Genomic DNA, 12,465 nt, shown 5'->3' on the forward strand with positions numbered 1-12,465 from the left:
TCAGGAGTTCGAGACCAGCCTGACCAAAATGGTGAAACCCCATCTCTAATAAAAATATAAAAATTAGCCAGGCGTGGTGGCATATGCCTGTAATTCCAGCTACTCAGCGGGCTGAGGCAGGAGAATTGCTTGAACCTGGGAGGCAGAGGTTGCAGCGAGCCAAGATTGTGCCACTGCACTCCAGCCCGGGCCACAGAGCGAGACTTTGGTCCCCCCCCAAAAAAAAAAAAAATTGACCTAAAATTTTTTGATCATTTGGAATCAGCAATTCCCAAGCACTACTTTTGTAAAACTACTATTAAAAAAACAAACCAACAAAAAACCTATCAAATGTTAGCCAGACCTCAAATTCCCTGTCAAGATGAAACTGTTTCCAATACTTGACTATCACTTTACTCAACATACTACCCTCATCCCAGTACTTACCTGCTGCATGAGGACCAATCAGATTTCCAAATCCAAGTAAAATATTCCACCTCTACAACCCAGCACCTATGAATCTTCACAGCAAAGTCAAGTTTTCCTGGGAAGCCTGGGAACCAGTTACCTTTATAATCCCCCTCCCAGGACACAGTGCTATACTCCAAATCACATTCCCAACACTTAAAAGATGGTTTATTTACAACATGAGTCATCATTTTAAATTTGTAACCTGTTAAGTAGTTATAATTCATGCCAAATTCTGGGAAGCCCTCCCTCCTCTGGGTTAGGTGTTTTCTAGTAGTGTCACACATCTCACATCTTCAGGTTCCCAATGCAAAGATGATAGGTTACAACAAATCACATCATCAGTCATTGCTAAGGACATCACAAATGGGTAAAGCTGCACTACAGTTTTTTTTCTTTTGACAGGACCTTGCTGTCAAAAGAACCTTTTGGTTCTTTTGGTCTCTGGACCTTGCTCCACCCAGGCTGCAGTGCAGTCGCACAACCTTGGCTCACTGCAGTTCCTCAATCTGCCAAATAGCTGGCAATACAGGGGTGCACCGCCAAGCCCAGCTAATTTTTATATTTTTTGTAGGGGCAGGATCTCTCCCCATTGCCCAGGCTGGTATTAGCCTCCTGGTATCGATCCACCCACTTCAGCCTCCCAAATTGCTGGGATTACAGGCATGAACCACCACACCTGGCCTGCACTACAATTTTCTAACAACAATGCCGAACCAAATTTTTATTATTTAGGAATCACCTATTTAATTCCTTCCCTCAAAATGAAAGGAATATATACACCACCCTCCTATGTAACATACTCAAGAGCCAAAGGTAATCTTTCAAGCTTTTATTTAAATGCCATGATCCAGGATGGATTTTAGATCTTGTTGAAAGCAGCCACATCCATGGACTGCACATAGTCCTCAAAAGCAGTGATCTGCTCCTCCAGCATATCTGTTCCAACTTTATCATCTTCAACTACACACTGTATTTGAAGTTTCTTAATTCCGTATCCCACTGGAACTAGTTTAGCTAAAAAGAGTATTAAGAAAAATCTTAGTTAGAAAAGTCTTGTAAAGTTGAAGGTGTATACAAATTCCAGATGTGAGTTTCAAAAAAAAAAGGCAAAGCCTAAACTCACATGAGCCCCAGACTAAGCCGTCTGCTTGAATGCTTCTGACACACTCCTCTAATTTTGCCATATCTGTCTCATCATCCCAAGGTTTCACGTCTAGTAAGATGGAAGACTTGGCAACAAGTGCAGGTTCTAAAAAAGTAAACAGCATTATTCAAATAATGAACTGTATTTTTTTACTCTACTCCAAGACACAAACAAATCACCTCAATTTGTTTTGAGATTCACTATCTCCTTAGTCAAACAAAACTACAGATACATCTTGTGTCTGTCACACATATGCCCACTTTCTGTTTTGCTAAGAAAGAGGTGTTTGTGTTAACAGTTTCTTTCCCACAGAGGAATGCCACAACTGCTACCATAAGAACAGCTGCAGACCAGTAGCTGTGGAAGAACCTCTACAGGAGGTTTTAAAATATTGACCTATTCAAGGAATGTGGAGGAAATTACTTAAAGGTCAAGCTTTGAAAAAGATTACTTACATTATCATGAAATGCAGTTAAAAACAAATGACCTACTTTTGGCTTTCTTTGATTCGTATTGTGCAAGACGTTCTTCTCTCAGCCTCTTTGCTTCTTCACTTTCCTATAAAGAAAAAAATTAATCCACTTCAGAAAGCCGGCTGTCCTCTGCTTAAAGCTAGTGGGGTCATCACAAAAAAGACTGGCTTAATCAGAAAAAAGCAAATCCATCACGAACTCAGCCGAAAGATGGTGATTTGATTTTATTCATCATGCAACCAGTCAGAATTTGAAAAAGGCATATAAGTTAAAGCCAGGATTCAAATCCAGGCAATTTGGCTTAACCACATTGATAAAATTGCTGATCGATGTATTCTTTTTTTTTGAGACGGAGTCTTGCTCTGTCCCCCAGGCTGGAGTGCAGTGGCATGATCTCAGCTTACTGCAACCTCCGCCTCCCAGGTTCAAGCAATTCTCTGCCTTAGCCTCCTGAGTAGCTGGGATTACAGACACCCGCCACATTTTTTAAAATGTTTAGTACAGACAGGGTTTCACCATCTTGGTCAGGCTGGTCTTGAACTCCTGACCTCGTGATCCACCCGCCTCAGCCTCCCAACATGCTGGGATTATAGGCGTGAGCCACCGTGTCTGGCCGATATATTCTTTATAGAAGATGGCATACCTCCTCATCATCAGATCCAAAGAGATCAATATCATCATCATCTTTACTATCTGTAGCTCCACTTCCTGTAGTGTCTTCCACATCAGCAGGACCATACTTGCCCAAAGCTTTCTTCACTCCTGGCAGGCTTGAAAAACATTTAAATTCAACCACTATTGGGCTAGTATAACATACTTTTCCAGACAATATAAAATAACTTGTTTTAATCACTACTTATCACTAGATCCCTTTTGCAATAATAATTTACCCTTTCACATGCTCCCAGGTAAACACTGTCATATGTTCAACTCCTCACCCGACAAGCATTAGTACCATGTGAGACATTATTTTCAATACTCACTATGATTTACTCTTTCAGTATGAACATTTCTGTTTGAGATTTCATTAAGTATGCTCAGTTCCATTCTTAGTGAACTGGAGTCCACTTCCCCAAACTTCCACCCTTGTTGGCAGTTTCAGAAGAATGGCCAAGGACTGAATGAATGAGCCACCCTCTCACCCCAGAGGTGGGCCCCCCAGGTCAAGGTCGAGGCACATTGGCAGAGCAGTGTGGGGAAAAGTTGAATTGCTGCTGTCCATGTTCTACCTGTTCTGTGAAAAAATGGAGGGCTTCAGTCTCTTGGCCTTCTCAGGTTACAGAAAAATTTAGCTTACAATACCCCAACAAAACTAAAGTAGCCTGGGTCTAGTTTTGTCATGTGAACATCCTGATAAAGCTTCGAGAGTAGTCTTATTCTTCAGCTAGATACAAAGATGATTTTACCTGGCCTTTTCCTTTTCGTAAGACTTGATGTGATTATACCAACGTAGGGCATGACACAAGTCAGCAGGCGGTGGGCCGGACACGGCTTCAAATACTGCCACATCTGCTTGTGATGGCACATACCTGCCAATGACACAGAGACATTCACACACACCTTTGAAAAACAAACGCCAGCGAATAAACAATAAATGCCTATGCATCACATTAAGTAGTGGGCACTAACCCCGGTAGGGTTGCTTTAATGCTTTTCTTTTCTTATTATCTCCTTCAAATCAAACCATATGTTTGGGTCACCGCGCTATCCTGAGAAATGTCTGCCACTTAGTAGACCTCAAATACCGCAATCTCTAGCGTTGCTCTATCTACAACCTAACATGTATTAACTGGGCAGCGACGCGGAAACACCTGGCTGAATTAAGTGTAAATAAAGCACATTTTAACCTTCCTTTGCTCGTGAGCCGCTCCCCGGAGGCCAGGCTCGCACCACACCAGGGTCTTGGGAGATGGCCACGGGGCGCTTTCCCGTCACCCTCGAAGGGCCCTGGGGCCCGGTCTCCCTCCCTCCAGCGGCAGCCGACACGCTGCGCCACGTGGCCCCGGCCCCGGTCCCAGAAACCTCCCCACCACCCCGACTCAGCCGGTCCGCTCACCCCTCGATGTAGCTCTTGTCCGCCAGGTAATCGTTGAGCACCTGGAGGCCGGCGGGGCTTTTCAGGTCTCCGAAACCCATGGTGTCGGCTGTATCCAAGAGCTGGGGAGCAGCAGAAAGAGAGCGCACAAGTTGTGGGCACCCCGCGCTGAAGAGAAGAAAAAGGGCCCAGAGAAGCCGGAAAATTCCTTATATAGAGACGGAGGCGTTTCCCTCCACGGCGCCGGACCGAAGGTTAAAGGTCAAAGTACGTTAGCATTCCCACTTCTCCACGTACGAATTGGGGGCCCTGAATTAAACGGCCCACAAATTGTCCCTGGACCTTTCGTTGCGTTTGGAAATAAATCAATAAAATGGGCATGTCTTAAGTTCGTACCTCCACGGCTCCCGAAGATGACGGGAACCGCCCCTAGAAGCGCCGGAGATGACCGAAGACGCTTGGCCTCGAGGCTGCAGGCCACTTCCGGCGGAACTGCGGGTCCAAGTTATCCTTCCCGCCTCCGGGCTGGGCCGACCTCAGCTCCGCCCTCTGGTCGGCTGACGGAAATTGCCGACAAACTTATCGAATGCAAGGCTTCTAGTCCCTCCGGGCTTTCCGTTCTCCAGGCCCGGCTGACAGAGTTAGCTGAGGCCGCCATATTGACTTAGCGACCCGGCCTCCAAGGGGGTACTTGTGGTCTAGACAGTTTAGCAGAACAGCCTTCGCGGCTCCGGGGAGAAGGTGAGGTCTTGTATGGATGGGAAGGGTGAGGTGCATGGGTCAGAGGCTTGTGTATTGACGGGACTGTTTCCTTTGGCCCACGCGACTTAGTCTTCTCTTGTCCTTGACTGGGAGCCGCCTCCCGCCCCGGCGCTTCGGAAGCCCCTGAGAGCCTGCAAGTGGGGGCTTTTAGCCACGGTCTCTGGTCTGACGGAGCAGAAAGGAAGATAAGGATCAGCGGGCCCTCGGGAACGCTGGCCCGAATGCGGGCTTGCAGGCGACCTTCCCTCTGCAGGGAAAATTCAGGACATTCCCCTCTCAGAGGACGCCGTTGTATTCCCTGGGAGAGGACCAGTGTCCGATGACTTAAGCCTTAAGACTGAGCCTTTCCCCCCAGATTTTTACACGCCTGGTCCAGTACATGATTGTTTGGTCGCTATTGTGTTAGCAGTGGCTCACGCCTCTGCTGTCCTTGTTTGTTTTGTCCATTGACCACGTTGGACAGAATTTTTTAATTCCTTTCACTAACGGGAAATTGAGAAAAATGACTTTTTGAAAAGTTATCTCAGGGTTGCATTGCGAATAACAAAACATTGTTTACAGATTATCGGGATCTATGCTTGTACTGTGAGGTCTTGGATCAGACACAACTTCACCCACGAATTGACAGTATAGAAGTGTAACGATAACTGTTTTTGATGAATAAACAGGTTATTTTTGGTTTGCGGAATATTCTTGTTTTCACCGACTTAAGGCTGCCAGAGCACCTGCACTTTTTAAATCTGGGAAAGTGGTCTCTACAAATTAACGACCAGAAATTAGAGATTCAGTTCACTTAACAGTTATTGAACGTTTACTACGAGCCAGAAATGAGTCCGTAAAGAAGAATAAAATGGGTGATATTCTGGGGAATCGTCAGGAAATGTTAGATAGGCTGGTCAATGAAACTGAGAAAAGGCTTCGAAGCCAAGATTTGAAGGATAAGGAGGGGCCAGGGAAGAACTTTTCAGTCGGAGGTCACTGCCAGTGGCAAGAGGGGAGGGGCTGTGTGGGAATAGTGTGGAAGCCTGGTGACCTGTTAAGAAGCTATTGATATACTCCAGGCAAGGAGTGATGGTGGATTGGGATAGGGTGGTACCTTGGAAGGCAGGAAGTAGATGGATGAATCCATGTTGGAGAATGTGGAATAGTATAGTCCCTATACGGAAAAGTATCCAGTCTACTTTTAGAAATGAGTAGTCATTAACATTTTTCCATCTAAAGATATAATTATTTCTATTGCTACTTGGTATATCAATGTTCAAAGCATGTATCGAAGTGTTGCAAATCTGTATCTCTTACGTTGGGCTATGCCTCGATGCTGGATGTCAACAGCCTAGTTCTAGTTGATTTCCTATCCAAAGTGAGTACTATTTTTATATCGTATTGGAGATAAGAAAGTATTAAAGTTTTAAAATTGTATGAAATACTGATTGTTGATTTCATATCTGTCAGTGCTCTAATGGAGTAAGTTTAGGTTTACGTTTATGCCATCAGTAGTTTTTGGTAGGACAGATGCTACTCTAGTTCTAGAACTTGGTGATAAGACTTTTGGTGGTTATTTTCACAAGGATACTGTGCTAGGTCTTCAAAAAAGGGAAATGTCCAAATGTCCTCAAGGAGCTTAGAGTCTGGTAGGTACTAAAATTGATTACTAACCTACAGTTCAGTAAGTAGAACAATAAAAATATATACACAGTGTGTACTGCTACTAAAGAAAAAGAGCTCAAAGAAAGAGTACTTTAAAGCTGATTGTAAGCTGGGCGCGGTGGCTCACGCCTGTAATCCCAACACTTTGGGAGGTCGACGCAGGTGGATGACCTGAGGTCAGGAGTTCGAGACCAGCCTGACCAACATGGCGAAACCCCGTCTCTACTGAAAATACAAAAATTAGCCGGGAGGGGTGGCAGGCGCATGTAATCCCAGCTACTCAGGAGGCTGAGACAGGAGAATCGCTTGAACCTGGGAGGCGGAGGTTGCAGTGAGCCAAGATCACGCCACTGCACTCCTGAGTAACAGAGTGAGACTGGGTGACAGCAAGACGCCGTCTCAAAAATGAATAAATAGGCTGGGCATGTTGGCTCATGCCTGTAATCCCAGCACTTTGGGAGCCTGAACCAGGCGGATCATGAGGTCAGGAGATGGAGACCATCATGGTTAACACGGTGAAACCCCGTGTTTACTAAAAATACAAAAAATTAGCCTGGCATGGGGGCACACACCTGTCCCAGCTACTCAGGAGGCCAAGGCAGGAGAATTGCTTGAACTTGGAAGGTAGAGTTTGCAGTGAGCCGAGATGGCACCACTGCACTCCAGCCTGGGCGACAGAGCAGAACTCCATCTCAATAAATAAGTAAATAAAATAAATAAATAAATAATAAAAATACAAAAATTAGCCTGGCGTGGTCGTGCATGCCTGTAGTTTCAGCTACTCTGGAGGCTGAGGCAGGAGAATTGCTTTAACCCGGGCGGTGGAGGTTGCAGTGAGCCAAGATTGTACCAGTGCACTCCAGTCTGGGCAACAGGGTGAGACTGCATCTTAAAAACAAACAAACAAACAAAAATAAGTTTTGGTAACTTTTCTGTTTTGCGTGTCTTTAAGTCTTGGTGTTTATATAATCCACCCCCATTTCAATAGTTCAGCAAGCCTTTTAGAGCAGTGTCTCAGCTTCAGCACTGTTGACACTTTGGATAATTATCTTTATTGTGGGGGACTGTCCTGTACATTGTAGAATAGTCAGCACCCTGTCCTCTACCCACTAGATGTCAGTAACTTCCCCTTGTTTGTGACAACATTGTGTGTTCAGACATTGCTAAATATTCCCTGGGGAGCAAAACTGTCCTCACTTGAGAGCCATTGTTTAAGAGCTTACTCTGTGCCAGCCTGGTGGATAGGTACTGAAGATAGAAAAATTCAAGAAATTAATGCAGTGAGGGTAGATTGGGCTTATAAACACATAATTGGAGATCTGTAAAATAAGTGTACCAGAAAATAGCAGTCAAGACACCTCAAAGGCTTTTAGGCTGGTGAGCTATCTCAGAATATGTCATAAGCATTTAGTAGACAGCTATGCTTAGAACATGAAATGATAGAATGGGTATTGGTAGGAAATGAAAGCAGAAAAGGTGACTTTATTTTACATAACCATTAATGATAAGCTCGCTGTTAGTCTTGCAGTTTATTTTACTGTGTGGTAGTGCTTTAAGTTTGATCCTTTCTATATAATTTTTTAAAATGGTAAAACTGCTCTCTGCATAGAATTAGAAAGTCCAAATGTATACAATAGCTGCTGCTGGTTAGTTCTTTGGCATTGTACAAGTCAGTGTCTCTGAGACTGAGAATTCTCATCTACAGACTTGGAGGGAAAATATCAGAACCTATGAGTATTCAATGACATAATGTATGTGAAATAATTTAAAGCCATAAAACATTACCAAACAGTTGGTGATTGTTTTTTCCCCTCCAATAATATAATTCTTTGTTTTATTTTTAGCAATATGTTGAGGATACCTGTAAGAAAGGCCTTAGTAGGCCTTTCTAAATCTCCTAAAGGATGTGGTGAGTATTTTTTTAAATTTGTATTTGTGGATATTAGACCTTATTTTTGTAAATTTATAAGTCTGTGGAATAGTTTGTCAAAGACCTAAACCCATACTTTTTAAAAATAAAAATAGCAACAGGCTGGGTGTGGTGGCTCATGCCTGTAATCCCAGCACTTTGGGAGGCCAAGGTGGGAGGATTACTTGAGGTCAGGAGTTTGAGACCAGCCTGGCCAATATGGTGAAACCGTGTCTCTACTAAAAATACAAAAATTAGCAGGCATTGTGGTGAGTGCCTGTAATTCCAGCTACTTGGGAGGCTGAGGCAGGAGAATCAGTTGAACCAGGGAGGTGGAGGTTGCAGTGAGCCAAGATCGTGCCACTGCCCTCCAGCCTGGGTGACAGAGTGAGACTCCCTCTCAAAAAAAAAAAAAACCCCCCCAAAAAAAGAAGAAAGAAGTTTCAGTTTAAACTACTACCAAAAGTAGACAACCATTAGTTTGCATCCAGAGCAATACAGAGGAATAACAAGGAATGAAAAATTTAGGTTTGTAGTTAGAGTTAATTCATCCGTTATCATCTGCTATAATAAACTATTAATTTGTTTTTCACTTCAATATCTTTGATGGTCAGTTCGAACAACTGCCACAGCAGCAAGCAACTTGATTGAAGTATTTGTTGATGGTCAGTCTGTCATGGTGGAACCGGGAACGACCGTCCTCCAAGTAGGCATACATTCTAACTATTTTGTGTGTGTGTTCTGATTTTTAAAAAAATACTAATTTATTTCCTTTATACTGATTAAGTATTAGTAAATAATTCTTTAAAATAACTATACATAGCAAAGTTGTATTAAAATTATTTCATTTTATATCTTGGCACTTCAAAGTGAACTATCATTTATTTGTCTGTGACATTTTTAGTGAATTATGGTAGTTCCTTTGTTTCACTTCTACATTCCAAATGAATACCAAATGAATACCCATTAAGAAATTTGAAGGCCGAGCGCCGTGGCCCATGGCTGTAATCCTAGCACTTTGGGAGACTGAGGCAGGCGGATAATTCAGGAGTTCTAGACCAGCCTGGCCGGCGTGGTGAAATCCCGTCTCTACTAAAAATACAAAGAATTAGTTGCGCATCATGGCGCACGCCTGTAATCCCAGCTACTCGGGAGGCTGAGGCGGGAGAATCGCTTGAACCCAGGAGGCGGAGGTTGCAGTGAGCTGAGAGTGTGCCACTGTACTCCAGCCTGGGCAACAGAGCAAGACTCTCTCAAAAAAAAAAAAAAAAAGAAATTTGAAGTAACTTAAATTGGTTACTATAGATAAGTTTGTGAAAAAATATCCTTCATTTGTTGTGGGCCTGCTTGATGCTTTTTATTTTCATATAACCTTTCTGTGATTAGTAATATTCATAGGAATATATCCTACAAAGCAGGTAAACGGAGGGTAGCATGTGCTTAAATTCATGCTCTAAATATTTCTTCATATTCTTCCAGAAATAATAAATTGGTCATAGAGAAGTGATGCTTCATTCCATTTTTAAGTTGTCACAGATCTAAATGTTCTTTTTTCATTTTAGCAATCATTTCTAGACTACCAGTCACAGACATGAAAGCACAAAATATGATATATAATAAGTGTATGTTCAAGGTACAGCAAAAAGCTGTGGCAGGGATAAGAGGTAGTAGAAAGAGATGTTAGGTGCCTCAGGTCATCCCTGAGGAGTGTTAAAGGATGAATAGGTGTGTTCATATGTGTACAAGAAGGACATGCTTGCATTTCCTATGGAAAAAGTTAAGGCAGATAGCTTGTCATGTTTTGAAAACTTCAGATAGTTTAATATTGATGAAACATAAGGTATAAGTAGAAGATGAGATCATAGGAAATCAAGTTATTGAGGAAGGGAAGGTCCAGTCATGAAATACAGTATCTGCTCTGCAGAAGAGTTTATATTTTGATCCATCAGGAGCTTTGTTGCCTGTTTAAGCAGGGTGACAGTGACTGTAGAGGATGATCGTTTGGAGAATAGCAAGACTGGAATAAGAGACAAGGAAAAAGCATTTTGTATTGTTGGGACAGGATACATGAAAAGCCCTAAAATAGATAGTGGCGATGGGAATGAAAGCAAAAGGGTAGATTCAAGGGAGAATGACATGTAGACAGGCCTTCAGGAATGATGAAAACTCGAGGAATTTTTTCCCCCATTGTACACAACTTCCCAATATTACTTTAACGGTGAGGAAAAAAAAAAACCCACAAAGTTTCAGAGGCACAGAGACAGATAGTTCTTTAGAATTCAAAGAGACCAGAGGAATTTTTGTGGTTTTCTGCATTTGTTAGGTTATTTTGGAGTGTATAGAGCGGAGAGAAATCATTGGAATTTAAGCTGTCTATGGAACATACACATGCAAAGGCCTGTAAATCTGAAGCTTGAAGAAGTGCAGAACTAACACGGTTGCAGATGAAGGTTTGGACATAATCATCATAAGGAATGTCAGCTAGGATGAAGGCTGGGACACTGTCTGTCTTGTTCACTACTGTACCTGCATCCTGCACAAAGGAAACACTCAACATATTTTTGCTAACCAGTTTAAACATTGAAAATTGATGAGATTGCTTTAGAACGAGGGCTGAGGATGGAGGAATTAACTCTAGAGGAAATTTGAACATGGTTATAACCTTCAGCCCAGTGGGAGGTGAGTCCTGGGTGAGATATAGAAGCCAAAGACAGATAGCCAGCTAGATAGTGTGGAGTGAAATCTCTAATCCAAAGGAGGGGAGCTAGGCAAAGAAGAAGTCCAGGTATGAAACCACTGGGACAGAGTTTGAGGGGACATTGTGGACAATGATTCAGAACAGATATGGGAAGTCAGGTCTTCAGCACAGTGGAAGGATACTTTATCCAGTTTCTTCCACATAAGGCGAAGTCATGCCAAGGATCCTGAGATCCTCTGAGGCAGCTTCAGAGGAGACGGGTTAGAATGAAGGGCAAAGAAAGGGACTGAAATAAGAATGAATTAAGATTATTATAGATAGTAGTAATAAGATGCCGTATGTGTGTGTTTCAGCAATAACAGCAGTGATGTCAGGTTATTCTCATACATTTTTTTTTTTTTTTTTTTTTTACTTCTAGGCTTGTGAGAAGGTTGGCATGCAGATCCCTCGATTCTGTTATCATGAAAGGTTGTCTGTTGCTGGAAACTGCAGGATGTGCCTTGTTGAAATTGAGAAAGCCCCCAAGGTACTTGATACCTAAAATTCTACACTATGCTGTAGAAGTTAGAAAACTTTCAATCTTGCAGCAAACTTTATTTAGACTCAATATTGTAGTGGAGAACCTAGCCCTCTTTACTTCTATCTATAAATTTAATTATTTTGTACAGTTGACTCTCTTCATTTCAAAACTGGGAACAAATAGATGGAAGTGCTTTATAAACACATGTGCCATATAGTTGTAACATATCTAGAAATTAAAGGTGATTTGTAGCTGTCATTATTTCCAGATGGCTGTATAATATAAAACCAGGATATAGAGTTGCCAAGTAGCACATGAAAAGTGCTGATGCCCTGCTATTTTTAGTAGAGAAAAGGGTTGCAGGGAAGAAGTTCACTTTAAGTAGTTTAATTTCATTTTGGTGTATGCAATTTTTTATTTTTTATTTTTATTTTTTGAGACGGAGTCTCGCTCTGTCGCCCAGGCTGGAGTGCAGTGTGGCAGGATCTCAGCTCACTGCAAGCTCCACCTCCCGGGTTTTCACCATTCTCCTGCCTCAGCCTCCCGAGTAGGTGGGACTATAGGCGCCCGTCACCTTGCCCGGCTAGTTTTTTTTGTATTTTTTAGTAGAGACGGGGTTTCACCGTGTTAGCCAGGATGGTCTCAATCTCCTGACCTCGTGATCCACCCATCTCGGCCTCCCAAAGTGCTGGGATTACAGGCTTGAGCCACCACGCCTGGCTGGTGTATGCAATTTTTTTATTCAATAGTGTCTGCTAGTCAAAGCAGTTTTTTGGTGTTCTGTTTCAGAGCAGAATAAAACATTGCATTGACTATCAGAATACACC

The 12,465-nt window shown here is 42.7% G+C and overlaps 2 protein-coding genes and 2 non-coding genes across 5 annotated transcripts in view; 1 reads left to right on the top strand and 3 right to left on the bottom strand.

The window, feature by feature from the left end:
- Positions 1-1,264: 1,264 nt before the first annotated feature.
- EEF1B2 (eukaryotic translation elongation factor 1 beta 2) lies at positions 1,265-4,585 on the bottom strand. The gene is made up of 7 exons (XM_033230576.1): positions 4,499-4,585; positions 4,124-4,270; positions 3,474-3,596; positions 2,711-2,837; positions 2,086-2,152; positions 1,574-1,699; positions 1,265-1,464 (listed from the first exon to the last, which is right to left on the bottom strand). Exons 2-7 carry the CDS (start codon positions 4,201-4,203, stop codon positions 1,310-1,312), a joined length of 678 nt encoding a protein of 225 aa, XP_033086467.1. The 5' UTR covers positions 4,204-4,270; positions 4,499-4,585; the 3' UTR covers positions 1,265-1,309.
- LOC117095506 lies at positions 1,830-1,959 on the bottom strand. The gene has a single exon (XR_004442041.1). It is a non-coding gene; the product is annotated as a small nucleolar RNA SNORA41 (small nucleolar RNA).
- On the bottom strand, positions 2,232-2,310 carry LOC117095504. Its single transcript, XR_004442039.1, has one exon. It is a non-coding gene; the product is annotated as a small nucleolar RNA SNORD51 (small nucleolar RNA).
- The window catches only part of NDUFS1 (NADH:ubiquinone oxidoreductase core subunit S1), a 33,746-nt gene continuing 25,861 nt past the window's right edge, over positions 4,581-12,465 (top strand). Inside the window, exons 1-4 of one of the 2 annotated variants that reach the window (XM_033230573.1) lie at positions 4,581-4,843; positions 8,356-8,420; positions 9,035-9,126; positions 11,537-11,644. In XM_033230573.1, coding sequence (XP_033086464.1) covers positions 8,360-8,420; positions 9,035-9,126; positions 11,537-11,644 — 261 coding nt within the window. In that variant the 5' untranslated portion in view covers positions 4,581-4,843; positions 8,356-8,359. The remainder of the gene's footprint in view (positions 4,844-8,355; positions 8,421-9,034; positions 9,127-11,536; positions 11,645-12,465) is intronic. The other variant, XM_033230575.1, reaches the window with a different exon arrangement.

The sequence above is a fragment of the Trachypithecus francoisi genome, unplaced genomic scaffold (genome assembly GCF_009764315.1).
Source record: "Trachypithecus francoisi isolate TF-2019V2 unplaced genomic scaffold, Tfra_2.0 Lachesis_group13, whole genome shotgun sequence".
Lineage (NCBI taxonomy): Eukaryota > Metazoa > Chordata > Mammalia > Primates > Cercopithecidae > Trachypithecus > Trachypithecus francoisi.